This window comes from Zootoca vivipara, chromosome 1 (assembly GCF_963506605.1).
Source record: "Zootoca vivipara chromosome 1, rZooViv1.1, whole genome shotgun sequence".
NCBI lineage: Eukaryota > Metazoa > Chordata > Lepidosauria > Squamata > Lacertidae > Zootoca > Zootoca vivipara.
The window spans coordinates 43,126,257-43,151,407 of NC_083276.1; the positions used below are offsets into that span (position 1 = coordinate 43,126,257).

General features: G+C 42.4%; 1 protein-coding gene across 5 annotated transcripts in view; it reads left to right on the top strand.

Moving 5' to 3' along the window:
• The window catches only part of MAPKBP1 (mitogen-activated protein kinase binding protein 1), a 139,583-nt gene extending 115,545 nt beyond the window's left edge, over positions 1 to 24,038 (top strand). For 2 of the 5 annotated variants that reach the window (XM_035111951.2, XM_060273582.1), the window contains 11 exons: positions 4,596 to 4,744; positions 5,374 to 5,423; positions 6,716 to 6,952; positions 7,336 to 7,505; positions 8,909 to 9,045; positions 10,804 to 10,983; positions 11,548 to 11,623; positions 12,798 to 13,099; positions 13,933 to 14,847; positions 18,156 to 18,244; positions 19,621 to 24,038. In XM_035111951.2, the coding sequence (XP_034967842.1) occupies positions 4,596 to 4,744; positions 5,374 to 5,423; positions 6,716 to 6,952; positions 7,336 to 7,505; positions 8,909 to 9,045; positions 10,804 to 10,983; positions 11,548 to 11,623; positions 12,798 to 13,099; positions 13,933 to 14,847; positions 18,156 to 18,244; positions 19,621 to 19,926 (2,611 nt within the window). In that variant the 3' untranslated portion in view covers positions 19,927 to 24,038. Of the gene's footprint in view, positions 1 to 4,595; positions 4,745 to 5,373; positions 5,424 to 6,715; positions 6,953 to 7,335; positions 7,506 to 8,908; positions 9,046 to 10,803; positions 10,984 to 11,547; positions 11,624 to 12,797; positions 13,100 to 13,932; positions 15,001 to 18,155; positions 18,245 to 19,620 lie in introns of all 5 variants that reach the window. The other 3 variants (XM_035111943.2, XM_035111960.2, XM_035111968.2) reach the window with 3 other exon arrangements.
• Positions 24,039 to 25,151: the final 1,113 nt, after the last annotated feature.

Genomic DNA, 25,151 nt, shown 5'->3' on the forward strand with positions numbered 1-25,151 from the left:
CAAGAAGCTCCTGCAGCCAATTGGAAGCTGCGCCTCAGTTGTCGAGCATTTCAGAAGCTGAACTGATTACGTTTGACAACCAAGGTTTGACTGTATGTGGTAGCAATAGTCAGATTGTATAGCTGTGAACAAATTTGTCTAGCTGGCATGGGATGGGGAAACAGGTAACACTCGAGATGTTGCTGAACTACAACTCCCATTCGTGCCCATTGGCTATGCCTTCTGGGGCTGGAGTTGGAGTCCAACATTGTCTAGTATTTTGCTGTCAGAAAAGGGGAGGTAGATGAGGAGGAAAGCATTTTGCATGTGCTCAAAAGTGCTCTGTTCTATTTGCTCTGGTAAGGTATTGCAAAGTTCTAATCCCTGCTGAGTCATTGCTGACATTAAATCCTGCTGGTGCCTCAGTAATATCCTTCCCTGCTATGCCTCAGCAGTTTGCTGTGGAGAAGCCTTTTCAAGCCAAAAATGCTGGAGCTGTGGAGCAGTGTTCTTTTTATAGCAAACTCTTTGCCATTCCAGCAGCTGCACACAGCCTTTGCCTTTTTTGAGGGGCAGCCTGTGTGTCAGGCACTGCCGGTTTCAGTCAATATTATAAAGCTTGCTTGTCACATGCTCTTGCTGGGAAAGGTTGAGTCTGCCGCATACCAAGCCCTCAGCTTGTAGGAAAACACGTTTGGTGACCTCTTTGATTTAGCTGAGTGCTGTCTGTCTGGTCAGCATTTAAAAGGATTGTTTCCTGCACTGGCCCTAGTTGTTGGATATGAGTAGAGAGACCTGAGGAGCACTGCTTGATGAATGTCGGAAGGATGTAAGCTTCACTGTAAGGAGCTTAAAAGCTGGGGAAGTTGTGTAAGAAACTTTTAAACAAATGGGTATTCATTTATTTTAGATTGGATTAAGGTTACATCGATTTTGTTGCTGCTTGATGTTTGTAAGGTTGTTGGTTTGTGTGTAGCTAGGGAAAAGGTCTGCAGAAATCTTTTAATTGCCCTGTGACACTTTTAGCTCACCTTTCTAGTTCCATTGTTTAAACTTGGTATAAGAAAGGAGGTGATGGATGGAAGATCCATTTGGAAGCCAGCTAGTGCCTTCAGTAGTGTTACTGAGAACACCAGAAAATGAATGCGCAGAAACCTTGTGGAATGTTCTGAGAATTATACTGCTGATGTGGCAAGCGGGAGAATTGAAATGCTTCAGTTTGAAATGTCATGTTCTCTATCCTCTTAGCAGATATAATATGGACCTGTTCTTACAAAGCACAGTTTGGAGGTTTAGGAATGTGCCATTGGGCTCATGTGCTCCCTCCTCTGCTTCTTAGGTATTTCAAATCATGGTTTGCCGTGACTCAGAAAATTATGGACTGTACTTTCCCTCCAAATCTCGATTTGAAAGCCTGGTTTGGACTGAAGTTGGTTGCAAACCACACTTTGGAAGATTTGCAAACCAGATTTGGACGTTGCAGCAAACTATAGTTAGAGCATACTAAGAAAATGAGAGAATGAAACAACGGGGTGGGGGGAGTGTGAGGAGGAGAGAAGATGAGAGCCCACTGCACATTTCTCAGCCATGGTGGTGGTTTTGGATTTTTTGAAGACTACGTTCCTGATATAGGTACCACTGTGATGGAATGCACATCTGATAATCACTGAGACTCACATGGATCCCTGCATCTATTTACATAATAATGAATTAATTTGTGATACATCTTTTTTTTAAAAAATCTTTTTTTAATGCTTTATTCAAGTTTCAGATTCTAAGGACGGATTTTTATGCTGGATTCCTTTTTTTCCTGATGAGGATTTCCTGTTACTGTATTCTGTTATAACTGTTTTTAATTTTAAATTGTTTCAACCTGCCCTGGGACCGCTGTCAAATAATGCTGTGTTGTTGTTGTTTTACTTGTAGAGAAGGGTGGGAGAAGATTTTCAGGCCAGTGTTTATACCAGGGGTATATGTTGTTGGACTCCTCAACTCCCAGCATGGCCTATGGTCAGGGATGATGGGATATGTAGTTCAACAACATGTGGAGGATCACAGGTTGATTTATACAGTTTAAAAACACATTTTGCTTTCTTGTTGTTGTTCCCCTCCCTTGTCCAGTTACCCTTATGAAAGCTTCCCCCACCCTCTCAACAAGAAATATTTTATATTATCTAAACATAAGCTGTGAAGCTTAAAGGCTTTTTATGAACTGAGATCATGGTTATAGCTTTCCCTTCTTTTTTCCTGGTGATTTTGGATGAAGTGTACATGTCAAGAGCGAATTAAAGTTGGCTTTGATGGCACTGCTGTGCTGAAGGTAGATCGCTTGCACTCAGTGCTACACTTTTAGAAAAAGAGGTGCCGGAACACACCATGGACACTGCCCTCATTCTCTTAGAATGGCAATGATGCCCACCTGACAGGTGGAAGAACTGAGTTGGTGGGATTATTTGGTGGAAGCGGTAAAGCAAATTGATACACATTGAGTATCACATGGCAGTGAATCAAGGCAGTGGTGACCATAGCCTGGATAAAGAGGCTAAATATCATTGTAACAAGGCATGTCCTTTAATTTCTTTAAATATACATATGCATGCCATCTAAAAAAAGCTTTAAAAAATAAGCTAGTGCCTAAGAAAACAAGTTACACCATATGTTTATAAGCTTTTTTTCTTTTATGGAAAAGTCTCGTTATATCTGTGATGCACATGCAACCAGCAACAACTGTGGAAATGTTATTGCAGTTGATGCATATGGAAGCACACCTAACACCTGCATGGGAGGCAGCTCCTTCAAGGCATGGCCTGCTGTTGTTTTCCTCGTTCCTTTTCAAGCGCAGGCCTGTACCCAAAGCACTTTATAAAAGCCTCGCCTGTATTGCATACTACTGCTCATATTTTCCTGCTCTCAAGGGTTGCTGCCATTTGAAAGAGATCACCACCCATGGATGCATATTCCCTTTCACCACAGACAGCCATGATCTCTGCCTTGCCTCCATAGATTATTTGTCTAATCCTCTTTAAAAGTTTTGGGTGGTGGAGAGGGGGTGGAGAGAGAAATTCATAGAGGAGCGGGCTATTGACAGCCACTAGCCATGATGGCTATGCTCTGCCTCTGCTGGAAATCACAGGAAAAGGTGTTATTGTGCTCAGATCTTGCTTGATGCCTGTGGGCATCTGGTTGCCCCCTGGGAGAACAGGATGCTGAACTAGACGGACCATTGGCCTGATCCAGCAGACTATTCTGAGTGTTATTAGATCTGGGGCAGTTGAAGTCTTGAGTGGGTGGTTTATATAGTAGATTGTCAGGGATTTCTGACCATTGACACTCTACCAGCCGATTACTGTCTCTTGGCACTGGTGTAGCACCTGCTCTGCTTTTGCTTATTCAGGTGGAATGGATTGGTGGAGTGTGATGTCATCAGAGCATGGATGGCACCTTGCCCCCATTCCCTAAGATCTTTTGGAAGTGCAGCACTCAGGGAGACCAAAGGCAATTGGAACAGGCCATCTGCTCAAAGGCAGGCTCAGCAAGCCACCCCCACCCCCTGCAGTCATTCTAGATGACTCAGGACAGTGTTTTAAGAGCGTACTAATTTGAAAAATAAAGATTCTCTGTTTGCAGAAAGGAAGTTGGTGCCCCTTAGCCCTATTTCTGTACTGCTGGCAATTTGCACATTGCAGGGAAAGTTATTCCCTCTCCAGGCTACCCTGTATTTGGTAGATTAAGTTATTTTTGTCTCCAGAATAATGCCTAGCTCGAAACACCTACCCGCAGCACTCGTAGCAGTTGCTAATGGCAATCATGGCTTTCCTTGTGTAAAGTCATGGAACACGTGTGATGTCAATGGATTTAAATGTGACATTTCTTGGAGATGGGCAGTTTTGGCTGCTTTGGTTCAGTTCTTGCTTTGCCTGAAAGGGGAAAATGTGAGTCTCTCTGGGGAAAGTTTATGCTCAGAGCTCATACCAGGAATGCCTGCCTTATCCATTTTGATTAAGGATCCGTCCCAGATATTCTAAGCACTCTTTTATTGTGTAGCAGTGCAACATAACACTGAGTTATGGTGTGCTGGTCTTACATTGCCAACTGTCTTTTCTCATAACTGCATTCTTTGACCTTCCTTCCTTCCCCTGCGGAGGTCAAATTTGCCTCTGTGCAGCACAACAAATTTTGTATTGTGCTTTATAAAATTAAAGCATGAAAGGATGAGAGGAAATGTCTAAAGGCACAATTTAAGAATTTTCAAGTGCCTTAGATTATTAGTGGGAGAGATTTATGTGTGCATGCAACTCTCCCACTAAAACCAATGGGACATGAAAATTGCTTAACTTTGCCTCAGAGTGCTATGTTAGGGATTTGCGGTGAAGTGTGTTTCTAGCCTGTTTAATATGCTTTCACCATATCTGTGGACCAGTAGCACTTTTAAGGTATGTTTTCTGGAAGTCAGAAAGACTTAGGTACATCTAATTCCCATCTCCATCCCTCCTGTTTAAAGTTGCTGTGGCTCAATGGCGGCATTCTGGAGCTGTGCACAAGAGTGTTTTGAATAAATAATGTTGATGCTCACCGTGTACCTTATGCCAATGCTTCTCTTCATTCTGCCTTTCTAGGCACGAGTCGGTCTCTGTCCTCTCATCTGCGCCAGTGCTGTCATCGGACAGTGACAAAGATGGTGAAGACGAAGGGAATGAGGAGGATGAGCTACATGGGCTACAGTCCTTCCAAGTGCAGACTAATGGCAACACTGAAAGGGATTCAGGTATATGGGAAGAGGAGCATATGGTATTCTGGAAGGAATAAAGAAAGAACCAGGAGAGAAGCTGACAGCTGGCTTGTACAGTTTCTTGCTGTTTTCTTCACACAGCCCTCATGGTCCTTGCAAGGAGAAAGTAATGTGAACCAGCAGCGCACAAGCACACTTGGCAGCCATTTCCCACAATTGTGCCAGCATGCGCTTCCAATTCTTACAGGGTGTTTCTCCAAACAATTGTGGTCCTGGAGTAATTCATGTAGAGAGAGTATGGCAGAAAATGACTCAGAACGAGCCCTGCACGAAAATCTAGGACAATTGCTGTATGAGATTGTCCAACTGATTGTCCAACTGTGCCAACAGCTGACAATGCAGGAGTTTGCTAAGCTGAGACGGGAAGTTGGTGCTGTTATTTCCACTAGGGAATTGTAAGAATTCTGAGCAGATTACTACTTAATTAACCTACTAAAACAAGTGATATGTGCATGCGTATACTCATGGGGCTTAAAAAGAAATGGGTTCTGTTGTGATTTATCTTTGTTTAACCAAAGATGTTGCACACAGATTGTGTGTGGAAGAGCTTTGTGATGGTGGGAAGAAAATCAGCTTTGTTGACTTGTGTCTTTTTCTCCTCCTAGATCCAGATCTTTCTCTTTCAAGAAGCTTTTCCCACTGGGAAATGAGGAGGGTGAGTTTTCAATACATTTTTTTTTTTTAAAAAGCCTCTGAAATGTAAGAACAGCAGCTGAAGAGCAGGTGGATATTCACAGAGTCAGTCTGTCCTAAGATGCATGATGCATTGATGTAGTCTTCACACCACCCCTTTTCTATAGCCTGCCAGTTTCTAAATGCTAGGTACAGGATGTACCTCTTTGTTGTGTTAGGCTCTCTCCATTGCAGACCTCCTTAAACAGGTTGGGGACTGCTGAGAAGACGTCATTTATTCATAGAAAGCTGGTTGGCATTGAGAGGCATATATTCTGAGAGTGCCGTGGATGCTTCAAATAGGAATGTGTTTCCCAAAACGGAATGGATCATGTATGAATTGGTAATACCACCTTGCCACCTGTTTCAAGACAAGCTTGTTCAGCAGCTTGTCAGCTATGCAGGTAGCAGAGCTTACATCCTGCGTGCTAGCAGGGAGAAGCAAAGTGGACACGACTGACTTGTTTTCTGCAAAGCAGTAATTGTGGTTTGTCGTGACCTGTGAATGAAATCAGTGCCTCTTGAGGCTTAATGCCATGAGAAATGGTATAAGATGCCCATCCCTCTCCCCCCGCCCCCCGCCGGCCTGGTTTATGTCATGCTAAACTCCTAGTCCTCTGACACCGATTAAATATTTTACTCAAAAGTGCAGTAGGAGCACCCTATCCCCTCAGCTGATCAGAAGTCATTGTGCTCGGCCAAACCCTTTTTGGAGACAGGGACACATTTGGAAATCTACAACTATCACAAGCATCACAACATGCCCATTTGACAGAAGAAAAATTGGTGATGTGCATAACTCCACCCCTAAATCAGGCAAAACAGATAAAACATAATTTTAAAAAAATCGACCAGGAGTCTTGCGTGGATGGAGGGGTGCCTGAGCACTGTGGTACCCAAGCTTTTCTAGGAAAAACATGGAGAAGCTGCCTAGGACCAATCAAGCAGCAGTTATCTGTTCTATTAAAATTCTATTAAAATCCAAGGTCTTTCCCAAGGTTTTGCACTGGTGGGTGAAACTAGATACTGCTGAAAATATGTGTAATGTTTAAATAACTGCACCACAACATAGTGAGGACATGTCCTTTCTTGTTGCCTTATCTCTCTGATTTTGTTCTGACTGTCCTCTTTAAGAGATCTTATTCTGGCCTTGCCTTTTCATCTATTTTTTTTACTATAATAACTCTGGCATTCTGCTGCTCTGAGCAGATTCATTAACAATTAAGTCCTGCTCCTTTGGCATTGCTTTTTACAAGTTACTTCATTTTCCTTCAGGCAAAAGAGATGGCAATGATTCAGTGTTCGGAGGCCACCATGAGCAAGGCGCCTCGGCAGCGTGGTCGTTGGTCACAACCCACAGGCAGCCTAGAGATGACGGTTAAATCCATGCTTGACTTGCGGCAGCTGGACTCTTTCTCCGTCTCCCGCTCTGCCAGCCGAGATTCTCTTTCCCAGGTCAGCAATGGGGATGACCAAGAAGAGCGTCCTGATCTCCCTCTGTGTGTCAAGAGTGTAAGAGCTTCCCTTCTTAATGCAAGAGATGAGAAACTACCACATGGGAGGGATGGCGTTCTGCAACGAAGTCTCTGACCTTTTTGAATTCTGACCATTACGTGCATTGTGGGTTAGTGCACTGGATCCTGCTCTGGGCTTTAGATGGAGCAGCCATCAAAACCAATCAGCTACCAGACCAATGTTTGCTGGGAATTGTAGGAATATAAAAACATGAATAAAAGATATTCTGCTCCTTTGCTCCTTACAACAGAATCAGTAGCCCAACTGGCAGGCAGGTGGATAAGGCTCATGCCTCTCTGAAGTGGCATTGTTAACTGCAGTTTTTCTGCATGTTGCTTCACCAAAGCTAAACTAGCTTTGTTTCTGCATTGATATTCTAGGCTGGAGGCTCTGCAGCTCCTCAGGAAAACCAGCCTTGTGTTCGACCCCAAGTTATTCGCCTTGTGTCCTGTGAAGGGGGGATTTTCCCCCAGGAACTGGAGCCTTCAGAGAGCGAGGAATGTGTCATCTACCCAGAACAAGATGAGATTCACCCTGCAGATGTTAGCAGGTAAAAAAAATAATTCCTTTTCTGCGCCTTGCTTTTAGTTAATTAAGATTGTATGCCCGCTCCCCAAAGGAAATAATAATAATGATTTGATGATCTGGGTGAGGCACCATGCTGTCCACCACATTCCAAAGTTACTGATGGGTTTTATAAATGTCGGCCTGACTGTAGCATGCAGGCCGCAATGAGATGAGGCCCGTTAACATAATATTTGCTTGTGAAAAAAGCTTTCTCCTTGGATGACTGTCTTGTGAGTTTTTTGTCCTCTCCTGCTCTCCGTCCTCTTCTCTCATGCTTGCCTGGTTTTGAATTTAGTAAGAGAATTCCTGAGCTTGTTCTTGAAACAACTAAAACAGTGGTTGTTTGGAGATGCCACTAACATGACTTGGAGGAGTCATGCGGTATAATAAAAATATTGAAGAAACCGGAGAGACATCGGCCTGCTTCCAGCGATCTCTCCCTTAATTATAACATTTAACTCTCCCTTCCCTCTGTAGCTGTTTCATTTCCTCGGCTTCCAACGTACAGTGTTACGATTGTGGGCTGTGGATGTGCCTCCACAAGCTATTACACTCTGAAGGGTGCTTTTTATATATAAAAAAGGCTGACTATTAGTGCTCTTCCCACCTCACCTCACCCCCACCCCGCCACTTCTGCTTTATGTTTCTAATGTTATAGTTCTAAGATTTAAACAGAGCAGATTGTGGACTCTTGGAGCTGTCAGACAGTGGGGGGAGGTCATTCTGGGCAGCGTTTGGAAGCCTGATGGACATGGCACTCACAGAACTTGCAAGCTGCGGTACAGTTAGTGTAAATAATATTCTCAGCATTAGTGACCTTCATGCTTGAGTTCAATTGCAGTGACTAGGAGGATTTAAACATAAAAGAACTCCCAAGTATTCCATAAACAGAAAGCCTTTTCTTTCAGCCACGGAGCTAAGAGAAGCTGCGTTAAGCTAAACATACACTGCTGGAGTTAGGACCGAGAGCTGTTGTCATGGTGATGTGTGGAGTCTCTTAAAATGCCATATGCAAACTGGTTTTCCTCTCATTGGCTTGGTTATCCGTAAGGATTTTCACATATGGCCTAGACACAGATGGTAGCTTAGGCCTCGATTTTTCTGTGGATGTGGCTCTTGAGCGTCTTTTAGTTGGTGAGGAAAATACGAGAGAGAGAGAGAGAGAGAGAGAATATAATGGAAATGGAAGGGGAAAGTCCAAATGTCACTGTCCAAGCTCTATGAAGTGCAAAATAATTGTGCATAAATGGTGAAAAGGTTAGGCTTTACAAAACTTATTTTTCGCAATGGTGGGAAGTTAGTAGCACAGGTAAGGTCTTTAAAAGTGTAATAGTTTAAAAGTTGTCAATGCTGGTTCTCACACTTGATTCTTCCCCCCTCTCTCAGCGAGTTCCAGGTAAAAGCACTTCCCCATGGGAAACTAGGTAGAGGCTACCACAGCAACGGGTGCCCAGATAAACACAGCCCTGACAGTGCCTGCTCCGTGGATTACAGCAGCAGCCGCCTCTCGAGCCCTAATGAAGGTGAGATATTTTAAACTATTTGGACTTGTGCCCCACCCCCATTCTGAAAACTTCAGCAAGATGCTAAGTTAGCAGGGACAAGAAGGAGTTAAAATGAAATATATAAAACCAAAACAAGTACCATACCAGGCCAGCTTAATCTTGGCCACCAGAAAGCATTCCAGATGAAAAGGTTTCACATGCTTCTGATACGTGTTTGAAATACTGGCAGACATTTGACTTTCTCTGATGCTCTCATTGCACCTTTGTGGGTGATTGAATATATTTCTTCTGTGGTACCTCCAGGTTTGCCTTACTGGGGGAACTAATATAAAGAGGCTCTCCTGGACCAGAGCTACATCTTGCAGCTGGTGCATGGCCACTGCTGCAAACAACAATCTCCTAAGTTTCTTTCCCTACCCCACCCCGAAAATATGTATATGCAAAATCCTAACCAGGATTTGCTCCTTTCTCTCAGGAACCCCGCCCCCTCACAAAACATTTAGAGCTAAACAACACCATTCCAACAAGAAACTCTCAACCACATTCCCAAATGGGCAAAGTGAGCTTTCCTTCCCCAATGCCAAACAGCAAGTGCAGTGGGCAGAGCCACAGAAAAAGGCAGCAAATGGAAGCAGCTCCTGGAATGGAAGAATTGAGAGCATGCTTAGAGTGCACTCCTGACTCTTCCTTTCGAATTTGGCATTGGAGCTTTACCTGTCCAACATCTGATGTCATTTGATGGACACAGGTGGGTGTGGTTTGGGCCAAACTGAATGAGGAGACCTGGTGGGCCAGTTTAGGTTTGAGGTTCTCGTATGGATTGACGAGTGGGGAGGGTTGTGGGAGAGGAGACTGACGTGTTCAAGCATCTGACAACTTATTGTAAGTACCCCATAGAAGGGTGGCATGTGGAATTCAGGGTTAAATAAATGGTGGGGTGTTAAAATAAATAAATCCCCCTCTCTGTATTAAACAAGAATTTATCAGGAGTCAGGAAAGGGGAAAGGCACCAGTTCTGGGTACCACAGTTCAAGAAGGATACTGACAAGCTGGAACGTGTCCAGAGGAGGGCAACCAAAATGGTCAAAGGCCTGGAAACGATGCCTTATGAGGAACGGCTTAGGGAGCTGGGTATGTTTAGCCTGGAGAAGAGAAGGTTAAGGGGAGATATGATAGCCATGTTCAAATATATTAAAGGATGCCATATAGAGGAGGGAGAAAGGTTGTTTTCTGCTGCTCCAGAGAAGCAGACACAGAGCAATGGATTCACACTACAAGAAAGAAGATTCCACCAGTAAGAGCTGTTCGACAGTGGAATTTGCTGCCAAGGAGTGTGGTGGAGTCTCCTTCTTTGGAGGTCTTTAAGCAGAGGCTTGACAGCCATATGTCAGGAATGCTTTGATGGTGTTTCCTTCTTGGCAGGGGGTTGGACTGGATGGCCCTTGTGGTCTCTTCAACTCCAGGCCACCTTTTCCCTGTTTTACTTCCCTGAACTCCCACCATTCCTACAAAGGAATAAAATGCTCCAAGTTCAGGGCCAACCACAAACCTGAACCCTTTCCCTGCAGTACTATAGAGCAGTAAAGGCCCCAGGAGTAGGAAAGGGGTAAAAGAAAAGTTCTTCTCTTCTCCCCCCCCCCCCCTGTATGAATACTTGCAAAATTCTTCTTCTTACGGGATAACAGATACACTCCCAACATTTTGTTGCAGATCCCCCTGTGCAATCTACTGTACATTGTTGTGCAAGTTACGTTTGTGTCATGTTTTCCACTTTAGATTCTGAGAGTACAGAACCTCTCAGTGTGGATGGTACGTCCGATCTGGATGAACAGGTGGGAGAAGAGGATGAGGAGGATGTCAGCCCTGGTCTGTTGGAAGGAGATGTCCCCAGGACTCCAGATCAGGAGAAGTTCCTCAAGCAGCATTTTGAGACCCTGGCCAGTAACGGTGAAAAGGGTACATTTTCAAAACTCTTGACCTTTTTGTGATGTTCCCAAATCTACTAAATGTACTTTAGACTCTCAGTGTGCCACCTGTTGTGACTCTCCTGTGGTATTCCATTGGTAGAATAGAGAAAATAATGAGAAGTGGGGCATATAAAACCTGTAGCACCTCGTGTAAGTTTGGTAGCACAATGAATGGAGCCTTGTCAAAATGGCAGCTTCCTTTTTTTTGCTGACCTAGGGAGAAAGTAATACAGTACTGGCTTGACTCATCTGTTTGTGGTGGGAATTGAGTAGAAATGCAGTGGCCCCTAGTGGTAGACGTTGGCATGTTAAACGTTGTGATGAAGAGTAGAATTGTAAGAACAAGAGTATCTGGCACCTTAAAGACTAACCAGTTGATTGTGGCATAAGCTTTGATGGACTAGAGTCCACTGCAATTCATTCATTCATTCATTTATAAAATATTTATATGCCACTATGTCATTAAAAACATGTATCAAAGCAGTCTACAGCAACAAAACTGTACAATGAAAACCTCCTAATTTGTGTACATTTCCCCCTTTTTAATTCGTAGGTGGATCATGTAGGACCCTGGAGAGAACAGAAAACAGTATTTCTTCTCGCTTTCTGTCTCAGTCTCCTGCTCTCAGGTAGAGTCACAGTTTTCTTTACTGCTGGATAGTCCGGCCTTGCTTTGGCTCAGGCATGACAACCTCATTTCTTGAACTTTCTGCTCCTGGTGCACCTTAGCAAAAAAGGCTTGCTCTTATGAAGAGCCAGATCTTTTTTTCTATAAAAAGACTGTGTCTGTTTTGGGAGGGTGATTTGGAAAAGCCCAGGTACCCCAATGTTCAATCATGGTGGCTGTCTTTGCTTCTCTTTCTTCAGTCTCCCAATGAACTTCACAGCTGTGTCGATGAATCCATTTTAGCTGATATAAGAACTAAATTTTGCCATGTGATTTACTCTTCATCATTTATGCGCTTTAAAAAAGATTTTGCACTTCATTAAGCTTGGACAGTGAAAAAACCTTATTCAGTCTTGCTTTACCAATGAGCTTTAATCTGATTTTCTTCCATTAGCAAACTCCTTGTTTTGCTGACTAAGCTCCAGACACTGCATGACTTTTTTTTTAATTGTTATTTCAGGGACCCTGTTAAATCTGATGGAGGTCAGAAATGGTGATCTTGTGTATTAGAAAAGGGCGTCTATGAATGTTAAGGTTTACTGAGCACATGGTTCTGGTTTTTTTTTTTGCTAAAGTAGCAAGCAGAAGATCAGTCTACCCTGATTGCCTACAACTGTATGCTGAGGGCTTTAAGTTAGTGCTAACATCCTGGTTTTCAGGTAGAAGAGGAGACTGAAAAGCAGGCACAGATATCCCATGAGTAGTACAGGTCTCTTTCTCTAGAGAGTTTAAGTGGACAAAAGTGAGGGCCGGAATCCAGTAGCATGCTGAGCTGAGAAAACCTTAACCCTGATTATAACTATAGCTTATCTTCCCTTGCTGAAACCTCTCCGTTTCCCCCTTTTCACTTAACCCTCCTATATAGTAGTCTTGTCTTTGATTAGTCTATGTTCACCTTACATCCAAGGGGAAAATGTGTTTGTATGATGATTTTGGCAGTAAGAGCTTGTCTTGATGGCTGTGTAGAATCATAGAAATGTAGGGTTGGAAGGGACCCCTAGGGTCATCTAGTAGTCCAACCCCCTTAAATGCAGGAACCACAGCCCCAAATTAGCTACACAGTACTGTTTTATTTTTATTTCAAATGGTGATGGTATTGTGACCTTATATATCCTGCCCTGTCTTTGTCTCTATAGGCAACTGTCACTTTCTTCATCAAATCTGGTATTGGATCGGAAGCCCACTGAGTTGCCTGACTTTCCGAAGCAAGTTTCTGCTGATCTGCTGAAAAATGGGCTTGACCACCAGAACATGGCCCTGGAGAATGGCATCTTCCAAAATGATGTTAATTCATTTAGATCACTCTATATGCAGAGAAAGAGGAAACCTGCGTTAGAGATCAACAGGGGTCCTGGAAGACCACCTGGGCCTTTCCCCGATAGTGATGGGGCAGTGGTGATGAGGAAATCCCAGTCAGTTCATGACCTTGTTCATAATGGTAAGGAAGTGGCTGGGTATTGTGGAAATCATTAAAAGCAAAAGGCCTCCAAAATAGAAAGCTGCCCAGCATTGGAGATGAGAGCCAATTATCTACCAGCTTTAGAGGTGGATGGGGGATAGTCCTTGTCAACACCAAAGGCACCTCCTCTATGCCTCGTGGGTGGCCTGAGCTGGAGAAATGCAGAAATAATTGCTGTCACTGGTGATGGCAAGAGGAGGACTTAACCTGCTTCCTCTGGAAAGCACAAATTGTTTAAAGGTGTTAGAGATACTAAGAGCAATCCACCTGGAAATTCTTTAACGGGAACTCAAGCAAAAGTCATGGAATCACCATTTATTTCAGTGCAGCTTGTGCAGATAACATTCCTAGTGAAACTCTCCCACTTACTGCCTTAGTGTGGTTTTGCATGCATAATTGGGGCTGCTTTTACTTTGTGTGATGCTCTGCATCAATCAAAGGAGCATTCCACACCTACTTTTATTAATACTCCTATGATTCCCAAGCCATCGTTTGTAGCCCTCTGACTTCTTTTCGCTGTAAAGGAAACACATTTTTTTGCAAATACGAGGTGGCGTTTGCAGTAATCCCTATCACACAGAACAAAGGTTAAAATAGTCCATGCAGTGCTATCTCTGGTCACATATTGAGTCAGAAATTTAGACAACAGGGTGTCTGGGACATGGGGCAGTTGCTCAAAATGATTCCCTGAACATAGTTGTTTTGTCTAGTGCTTCATCCTGGAGCCTGAAGTGAAATAGTAATGACATTAAAAAGCTGGAGCTATTTTGATTGTCTCCAGACCAGTGCACTTATTTCTTCCATTTCCACAGATAAGGTTCCAGGAGTGATGCCTTCTGCTAGGCAACGTCCTCAGACCCTAATGGTAGGTGAGAAAGATCCAAGGTCCAGTAGCTGTCGGGTTCTGTCTGCAACTCTATTGAAGACAGATGGCTCCAGCTCTCTGCAAGCCAAAGACAGCAAAGCTGCAAAACCAAAGTCCTACATGAGCCCCACCACCAGCTTCATGGCCAAGATGTCCCGCAGCGTATCTGTGGGAGAGAATCTGTGCCTTGGCGACTCTGCAGAACACTTGGCTGAGGTGAAGGTCAGCCCACAAGTACCAGAGAAGACACAGTTGAATCCTTTAGGGGACACTGAGAAGAACAAGCCGCTTGTGAAGGAGAATGGCCTCGTGAAACCTCCTTTTCAGCAAGCTACAAGTTCTTCATCACCCAAATCCTTTCACAGCAAGCTAGCTGCTTCTAACCGGGCCCATTTGATCCTTGACATCCCCAAATCTCTGCCTGACAGACCGACTTTGGCTTCTTTTTCACCAACTGCCAAATCAAAACCACTGCTGGAATCTCCCCAGTCACCTGCTGGCACTGGTACAAAGAAGCACTCGTTTCCTGAAGGATGGGCCTCCAAGCTGGAAAACCAACCAGCTATGCCACTAGGCCTTGGTAAAAGTAGCCCAGCAGGTCCCTTTACAGAGACTCTAAAAGAGAACCGTACGTTGTTGAGGACCCAAGTCCAAGTCCAGCTTGAACCGGGGGCTACTAACCCCAAACTGAAAGAGTTTTCAGATGGCCTGCACCCAAAATCTCCAGAATACAGACCACTGAGATGCAGAGAGATAATTGGCAGCACTGATTGTGTGCCGGAGAATCAGCTTGAGCTTTGCTCACGTGAACCAAGCAGGCCAAGGTCTCCCACAACTGTGGCAGCCCTGGCAGAGGACTCAGGTGTGCACGGATACCCATCTCTAATCTTCTTCCCCCTTCTGTCTCCTGTCTTTGTGAATCGCTTCACACTTCCATCACATTTCTTTACGTCCAGCTTCTGGCCTGTCTCGTCCTGTCTGCACCTGTCTCGTTCCATAAGCCATCCTTTCAATGGTGAGACATTTCAATCTGGCATTCATTTTTCCCCCCTTTTCTGTCCTCAGTTTCTGCTTCCAGTTTGTCTTGTGTTTTGTGTTAGTGCCAGCAAATGTTGTGGCTCAAGTGACAATCTGCTTGGTAGGACTAGCACAAGAGTGAATATATAGTTTTAAAGTAAAAACTGTGCCCTGGGGGAAGGAAAACCTTTGCCTGACTTTCAGTGGTAAGATTACTTACCATTTGTTTCACAATCTTCCATTGATCATTGCCAACAGGTCTTCCTGTGCTCACTTGTAAAAAGGAAAATCCTGGACCGACACTAATGAGAGAAGGAACTCATTTATTATATATAGAGAACATGGCTGGCAAACAAACCTGGCCAATGTGTAGTTGCTTTGCTACCCTTAATATACTATGTGGGTATATTAGCTGAGTTAAAAACTGCAAGTTTTATTCAAGGTACCCTTACTTATTTTAAATGTGCAGCCATTGCTGCTGAGGTGTGGAGAAAACCATGTCTGGAGCTTGTGGAAGTACTTACCTAAATTCCCACTGTTCTCAGGTTTTCCAAACTGCTCCAGAGTGAAGTTTTGGAGTCCAGTTCTCTCTTGGAAAGATTTGCCCGCAACATGTTTGGTTAGTTAGCTAACAGCAGCACAGGCCTTTTCTCAGTTGCATTTGATGGTTGTATTCCATACAATGCATGGTCATGTACCACAAGCCACCCTGAATGTTTTTTGACTTGGTTTATATTGAAGATCACCTGAAATAGAATCACTTTAACAGGAAGGGGCAATTAACGTTTTTCCTAAGATGTAGCATGTTTCTTTACCGACACACCCTCAAATGGGTAAGATGTGAAACATGAAGAGAGAGAGAGAGACGCTCACTAGAGTATGTTAAAAAGAAGTTTGATTTTTGTTAATATTCTGCCATCTCTGAGCAATGAAGGCAGCTAACAACCAATAAATCTACAAGACATCATAAAAGGCATCAAGTAATTAATAAAACATCACAACATCCCTAAAGATAAATGTAAGCTCAGTGTAAAAAACAACAACCTCAAACCCTTTCCCATAAAGTATCATCAACATAAAACAGCATTTAACAAGTCCATCTGAGTGACTGTTTTTCCTGTGTCAGGCTGTGCAGTTAATGCTGCGCAATTAATTCCATAAAATTGGTATTGCGGCTAATGTAAAAAGTGCTGCAACCAGATGAATAAAGGCTCTGGGCAATATGAGGGATGGATGAGAAACTGAGTTCTAATATTCTGTTCTGCTATTAACTTGCATGTAACTTTGGTACAAAGTTACCTAAACATCTGCTCTCATTCTTTCCCCATCTGCTGGATGTGCACATACTTCTCACTGATAACAGTACGTTGAGATCTATGAAGGAAAATGCTGTGGGATTTAAAGTATGGCTACCCAAACAGCCGTATGAAATTCATGTCTGAAGGTTCATGCACACGGCTTCAGAAGTTTTATAGCTCTCATTCATCTATTTAAATAATTTTAGCAACTTGCCTGTGTGTGTTTATGCACACATGCTGGCATTCTTTGATTTCAACAGAATATAAATGCATAATAATCAATGGGAGAAATCCGCAGACAATAAGAAGAGAACAATTTGTGTTCTGATTTAGCAAGAGTAATAGACAAGATAATGGAAGAAAATGTATTCTCACTGTAAATTAACAAGAAGATGAAGACCATGTGGATCTGAGGTGTTAGCTGCCACCATTAACCTTTAATGAACCAACCCCTCTCCTTGTGTGCCCCCCCCCCAATTCAGAAACCCACAGAACTTTTGTTTTAACTTGTTATTTACTAGGAGGATTTTTAAGTGGTTCTCATGTGAGTTATGATACAGGAGGACAGAATAAAGGTCGAATCATGCCTGTGTATGTGTATCCCACTTGTATGTCTATCATCTTTGTCTCACTACATGCCTTCAGATGTCCGACCCTGCTTGGTTTATGAGTTGGCAACCAAGCAGACAAAGTTGCCTGCCTTTTAAATAAGGGCAGGATAGCAATGTATTGCTGAAATGTGCTTCCCTCAATCATCCCTCTACCCCATGTTGTTTCTCACCCGTACAAGTTTTATAAAAGAAATGTGCTTCTTTGTTGCCTGTTTGAATTATGTTTCCTAATGAATAGTTAAGTTCTTTGTTTAGGCAAGTATTTCCCAGACTTCTAATAACACTGTCACACTGCTTTCTTAATTAAATTTGGAGGTAGACTTTTACACTTGCACTTCAGTTTAATTTTGGAGAGTATTTCCGTCCTCAGAGGAATCTACCATGTGTTTCCTGCTTGTACTGTATCATGCTTGGGATCTGCCTCCTGATTGGAAAGAGGCAAGTCTGGAGCAATGGTTGGCAGCAGAAATGCGATGTGCAGTCTCTCATGATGGCAGGAAATCATCTGTATCTCTAAATACGGAATGGTTTGAATGATTTAATCACATATGATGCAGAGTTGTGGCAGAAATTCCTGTTACCATTGAAGGATTATTTGGAAGGAGGCTAGGTCAATAGCACAGTGAATGGTGCAGCGAGCAGCCTCCCTTTGGGATGGCTCAGGCATAGGCAACCTTTGGCTCCCAGATGTTTTGGAACTACGATTCCCATGATCCCTAGCTAACAGGGCCAGTGGTCAGGGATCATGGGATTTGTAGTTCCAAAACATCTGGGAGCCAAAGGTTGCCTATGCCTGGATGGCTGCTTTGGCTTCACAGGAACTTTAAAACTATGAAGCTAATTTCTCACAGCACATGTTTTTAGCAGCCAGAGAAAATGTGCCACTGAAATGCTCATTATATCTCTGGGGGGAGAGACATTCAGGTGCAGCTATAGAGAATGCCCTCTTCCTGGTTGCCACTAGGTGCAGCAATGCAGGCCACAGCACCACTAAGACTGGCTTCCTTGAAAGGCTTAACAACTTCTCCTATGAGAGAAGTTGCTCTCTATTCATGTAAGTGCATAGTATATAATGAACAGTCTCATGCAAGGATTTAAAGAACTATTGAGATGGGTGGGGGAGGCCAATGGCTAGATTCTCTGCAGGGTTTTCCACCGCCTCAGGACAGTGGGCAGGGCTGGAATGGTACTTGTGTCCTACTTAGCGCCTTTGTATTCTGTCTCTCCCCCCCCCCACCCCACAGGAGGCTCTTCAGTCAGCATTGAGCAATGCAAGCACGTTGTGTCTGAGCTCCAAGACAGTATGCGCAAGGCCATCCATCTATACCATATGGTAAGTCGCACTTTCATTCCAGCTGGTCACTTGGATCTTAATGCTTATATGTGATTACAGTATCTATATTAGACAAATTGGAAACATGGTTAAGACTGCAAGCAAAGATCCTCTAAATTTTCGTTCTGGAGCAGATACCTGTGTACTTACAAGCCCTTTGGGTTGTTGTGTGGATCACCATTCTGGGGCAAAGGAATGCTTCCAGATGGGAGTTTATTGTAGAACAGTGTTTCTCATGTGCACAGGTTTTTTTGTTTTTGTTTTGCAGTGGTCACACAATGTTGTTGTCAAAATGCCAGGCGCGCCGGCCCTTTATACATTTTAATCCATATTTTCCATTTCTGTAGAAAATCTGATAAGTAAAAACAACCCATTGTATACCTGCAGAACCTTTGTCTTCCCAGGGTTTAAACTCAGCCCAAAACTTAGTGAGACGCTGACCCAGCATAGCCATTCCCAGTTCAGGTGTTACAGAGAGACAGAGCTTTCAATGGTTGGCTTTCAATAGATGAGTCAGCAAAAGTGTGATAATGATGATTGAATCTTACTGTTTTAAATTGATTTTGATTGGGGTTGCCAGCAAGAAGGTAAGGTATTCTCATGCATGTATGAGAATCTCTATGAGGCACAAGAGCTTTCGCACACTTCATATACAAATAGATAATTCAGACTTGCTTGGTACAGAGCATTAATTCAACATGGTAGGGCCTTCTCAGTAGTGGTTCCTCATTTGTGGAATCCCCTCTCTAGTGAGGTGTCTCTGTCACCCTCATTTTTAACATTCAGGGGAAATGTAAAAACATTTACCCAGGTGCTTGATGCCTGGAAGGTTCCTGGCAGCCCTGAAATTATCGGCTGGGAGGGCTTGTGATTGCAGTTAAATATGTATTCAATATGTATTGTTTTATCACACCTTTAATCACTTTGGTATTTGCTGCCCAGGTAGGAAGTGTAGGGTATAAATCAAATGGAGAAACAAGCAGACAACATGTTTAGCAATTTCCAATGCTTGAGACTGATTGGGAGAATGTGCTGAAAGTTTTGTGTTGATATTTTTAGTTTCTTGCAGGAGAGTAGATGGAATGGGAGGAAGAAAAGCAACAGGAAGGGCAATGGGTCAGGTGTGAGGAGTAGCTGATATGACTGTGGTCACTGCTGCTTGAAGTGAGAAGTCCATGCTTCTCCCAGGTTCTTTCCTATACGAGAAAGAGGAGGGATTACAGAGATTGAAGTTAGGGACCCTCAAACTCTACACTTATGATCTCAGCACTGGACTTTGTTGTTTTCATTGCTACCAACCAGAAGCCTTCAACACAGGGCAGGGTGTGCTTCTAAAATAAAAAATACTGCTCACCTCCACCCCCACTTTTTTGCAGGTGTCTGCTGACATGGAGTCTTCAGCCGATAAAAATGAGATTGCTGGCCTCTTGACTGATACCTTCTCTGTGATGAAAAAAGAACTAGATTCCCTGAAGGATGGGAAAGAACTTCAAAGGGAGAAAGAAGTGTTGGCGAAGCCACATGACCCAACTGTAATGCCAGTCAGTGAGGGAAGTGGTTCCACCTTATCCAGTCCTCGGCATTTTGGAGATGAGCAAACTCTTGCTTTGTTGGAACAATATTCAGAGTTGTTGCTGCAAGCTGTTGAACGACGTATGGATAAAAACTGTAAAGAAGAGTAGTTCTAAGAGGCATAAACATCTAATGAAGAAACTGACAGCAACACAGGGAAAACTAACATAGTGAAAACCTGGAATGACTGCTATCATTGACTTTTCTCCAATGGTGAAATATTTTTTTCCTCAAGCAGTTCTGTTAAGAGGGGGTCATTTTTATGGCTTCCAGAAATGTGCTGGTCACAGTACTAATCTTTCTGTGCCCCCTTCTCTCTCTTTTCTTTTTCTTTTTTGGTGGTGTTAAGAAAACCTTATTGGAAACTTTATTCCAGCCAAAACATTTAAAACAAAAATTCCTACAGGCTCAGTTGACTGTGGCTCAGCCTGAAATTGCTGACTTGCTGGAAAGATATTGAGATGGCACCAGTCACTCCCTCTGCAGGGCTGTCTCGATCTATGTACAGTGTTAAAAAATTATTTATTAATTTATTTTTATGACTATTGCTCTAAACTTTTCACATGCATTTTGTAGCTGTGACTGTTTCCATGTCTTTCCCACAAGTTTTGTTGCAGTAAACATACTATACTAGTAGATTGGCAGGCAGAATTTCTGAACTACTTTTTGCTGCAGCCTGCCTCGCTGAATTTTACTCATAGGTTTTTTTGCTTTTCTTTATAAAAAAATACACTCTTGTTCTCCCTGTTTTGCCTTCTGTTTTAAAGAAAAACCTATGCTATATACCTACACCTGCACTTGCTTCCAGAGGACAGCACACCCTTTGGACCAAGCTACGGAGATTTGTTACAAGACTGTTTGCAAACATGAATGCTTTTGCAAGAACTGTACAACATTTTATATAAAACCTGACCTCTACACTAAGGAGTTTTTTTTAATTGAAGAATTGTTATATTCTATTTATAAAGTTATAATTAGAAGTGGTGTTCAAGTGGTGTTGTATACTGGGCTCTTCAGATGATGTTTTTGGGCGGTGGGGGGGGGGAGACAGGGTTGCTACAGCATTCATTAGATAAAAAGTTTTAGTTTAATTCTAGCAAAAAATTAAAGAAATTTGTCCGTGAAGAGAGCCTGACACCCGTTTTTAAGTACTGTTCAAGTGAAGCATGAGATGTACCCAAGAGGGAGACCCATTTTATGTCTTCATTGCTAAAACCAGAAAACTACCAATTAATTGTGACTGGACAGAACATTTAGACAGTTGTGATGTAACTATTTTCATTTCCTTTTTTGTGATTAAAAACAAAGCAGGTCAGTGGGGTGGGAATGAGACTGCATGGAGTTTTATTGTGTTCAATGAAAACTTCTTGCCATATTTTTCCAAACTCATTAGTCCATGGCTGTGGCTCTCAAATTGCTATCCTAGAAGGTTCTTCTTTCATTTAAACCCCCCCCCCCTTACTGAATTATCAAACCATATTCCCAGAGTACTAGTTGATAAAAGTATTTCAGAAATGGCTATCCTACCGAATTTTTTGAGCTATTCTTTCTGGTCAAAAAACAGTTCTGCATCCACTATTGTCCATCTGATCATCTGACTAAATTGCTTTGATGACCTGGGTCTTTTTCATCGGCTTTCCCCCTTGCACTTCTCATGTGGGATTTTTCATTCACTGCACTGTAGGACTGGGAACCTTGCAGCGTAGCTTCTTTTCTGGGACTGGTTGGCTCTCATAATATATTATAGAGGGACATATAGATCAGCCAACCACCCATAAATTAACTGCAAGATTAAGGACCTGGAATGTTGTTTTGTGCTTTTTACTATGTCCCTCCCAGAACTTCCTGGCAGTATTGCTCTCTCATATACTTTTCTGAGTGGCAGTTAAGATACATTCACCAGAATGGATATTCTGCTACTGTTTTCCATCCATGAGCGAGCATGAAAAAGAGCAATGTCTATGGCAAAGGAATAGGACGGTCAGATGAAAGATACTCCTTGGACATCTATTAAACGAAAATTGAGATGGCTTTTTTGGTTTCTGAGTGTACATGCCAGGAAAGGTCTTAGGAAACATAACTTTTATTTCCCTGTTCACATTAGGCTGTGAAAAGTGTTCAATGCTCAGGAAAGTTTCCTGTTCTGAGACATACATATACTCAGGGTAGAAGAGCCATACTTCCAACACACACATCTTGATGATATTGAAGTTCTTTGTGTTGATTTAACCTCCAAAGTTGTCAAATGCATTAGTGTGACAGCGGAATCAAGATGTTGATAGACAAATACCTCAATGCTTATTGATACAGTTACCCAGTAGATGATTCCTCTGGGTTTCTCTTGGGTGAAAGACAATAACAAACAAAGTTCAATGTTACTGTCCAAACGTTTCTGCAAAATAATTTTCTTCAAATTACTTGAGCACTGTATTCATGGATCAAGGTGGAAAATGGGTGTAGAAATGAACTAGCACTGTGGTCTTGAGTAAGTAGATATGCAAGAATGTATGGGCAGGCCTGTAGTTTTTAATATTACATGGAACAGAACGGCCAAGATTTCTAGAAAAGTAGTAGTAGGGAAAGGAATCTTTTTGGTTCAAAGCGGAGAGTATGGTTCCTTTGAAATGGTTCTTATGCAGGAAAGAGGCAGAACATAGTTAAGTAGAACTGAGAATGAATTTTATGTAAATTAAAAGATGAGAATTGTTAGGTGTTTCCTTTTAAAAAAAAAAGGAAGGAAGGAAGGAAGTATTTTAATGTGCCCTTCATTTCCACTATTATATCCATGAATTGGGGAGGGTTTAGGAGTGACTATCCTCAGTCAGCCAGTTGTCTAAAACCATTTGGTGTGCGTTAGCTTCTTAGCTATCTTCTTTTCTGTCCCAAGGATTTGTTGCTGAGAAGAAACAGGAGGAAATACTGTTTCCTCTTAAGGAAAACACTTTGATAGTTAAATGTCAGCCTGCTATACTTTTAGTTTTGAACTGCATGTAAATTATTTGGCTTTATTATACATGTTCGCTGGCCCTATTAGGAAACTTCAATACATATCTAAGGGTTGTGGAAACAGAAATGCATGTAGTATCTGAACCTGGCCCACTTCTACTGATTTTTAATGTTTGCATGCAAATTAATGTATTAAGGTAAATGGAGAAAGTATGTACCATGAACTCATCACTGATGCCATGCTGACATATTATATTCATGCTTTCTGAAATGTTTCTGTACAGTGTAATTTACATTTTATTTTTTGTGTATGCTGTTTCCTTTTTTCAAGGAGAGTCCTTAGAAAAGAGAACAAATACCTGTACACTTGAATGGGACAAAATGGCCTCTCATTGTTTCTACAGAAACACAGGAGACATTTGAAAGCCAAAATTGTGTTTACACCAGCTATTGGTATACGCAACTGGTGCTACAATATATGGCCATTTTGTTATTACCCCTGCCCCCTTTTAATCCAAACCTTTTCAGTGACACCTCTAATAGTTGGGCCTATTAGAAAGGATTAGCTTCCTCTTTTGCTCAACTGATCCAGAATAAATTTCTTTCTGCAAAAAGAGTTACCGTTATGGCCAGTGTATGCATCTGAGCATTTTAAACAATGTTGTTGCATATCAACACAGAAGCTAAGCCACTGGACCTCCAGTAGCATCCAGTATTTTTAATTTTTTTAAATAAATAAATAAATCAGTTGGAGGGGTGAATAGCTAGCTGCCTTGTGCACCTTCAGGCAGGTACTGTTGTGACTGCTCTTTCTATAGATACTATAATATCCAGAATCCCGTATTGTTTGTATATTATATTCTGGAGCTGGGCTGCTTACATATTGAGTTAATCTGCTGTAGATCACAGACTGTGATGCATGGAGCAGCAACTTAAGGAATAAGCCATGTCCACTCAGCATGTCTAAGTTAAGTCTAGGCACCAGATAAACATCCCTTTTACCTGTGTTATTTCAACACTCCCTCCCTATTCTCCGCTTGTTTAAAAGGAGATAACAACCCTGAAACTTTTTATTTATAAATGTGTGTTTTCTACCTTGGCTTTAAGAGGGGAAAAAAATCTTTTAAAATGTCTTCTTTTTTAATTATTTGAAACAATTGTTTTATGTTTGTGGGGGTTTTGCACTGTGAGCCACCTTTCTGGGGCTATTTTTAATTCTGTATTCATTTGTACTCTCCGTCTTAAGTAGTTTCAATAAAAAAAGTGTGAACCTTTGTTACTAAGCTGTCTTCATGCTGTTGCTCAGTGTATTGCCTTGTTCCATTTTTATAGTTTATTAGGGTTTTCCTTGAGTGCTCACCGGAAGGACAGATCGTGAAGCTGAGGCTCCAATACTTTGGCCACCTCATGAGAAGAGAAGACTCCCTGGAAAAGACCCTGATGTTGGGAAAAATTGAGGGCACTAGGAGAAGGGGACGACAGAGGACGAGATGGTTGGACAGTGTTCTCGAAGCCACCAACATGAGTCTGACCAAACTGCGGGAGGCAGTGCAAGACAGGAGTGCCTGGCGTGCTATGGTCCATGGGGTCACGAAGAGTCGGACACGACTAAACGACTAAACAACAACAACAAAACAACAACAACAACAACAACAGGGTTTTCACATTCTTATAGCAAAACAGTTCTGTCCCTTCCTCCTCCTGGCCTTCCCTCCCCACTTGCTCTTTGTAGTACTGTAATAGGATTTTCATTTCTTCACACAGTGGCTAGTAATAGGTGCTCTATTATTACAAACAAAAATTTGTTTCCATTAACCTGCTGCTCCTTGACCAGTGACTGAGGATTGAGGGCGCTATTGGGTTCTTGTTCTTGTTTTTATTTTTATTAGGTATTTTGTGGTTTTATATCTTGATTTTATTCTGTTACCTGCACGAGACCCCCCCCCCCGGGGTGTAGAATGGTATATAAATTCAATAAATAATAATAATTGACTGGATGTTTCAGCACCAAAATGTCCCAAGGTTCATGCCAAACTTGGAAAAAAACAACTTTGGCCTCAATCCTGGCTGGCCCTGACCACCACCACCTGGCAAGAAAGGACTAAATCTCCTCATGCATCAATGAAGTTTTTTTATTTTGTAGAATTTAGATGAGAAAAGAAAGCCAGAACCATAGCTGTCAAGTTTTCCCTTTTCTCCCGAGGAAGCCTATTAGCATAAGGGAATTGACCTTAAAAAAAGGGAGAACTTGACAACTATGGTATGGCCAGAACTGCCACTGACAGTGGTGAATTGTTCTAGGCAGCCAGAACCTGCAAGGACAGGAGGATCCCTGATGTATTTCTATTCTAAATTACAGCAAATATTTCCAAATGTGCAACTATACATA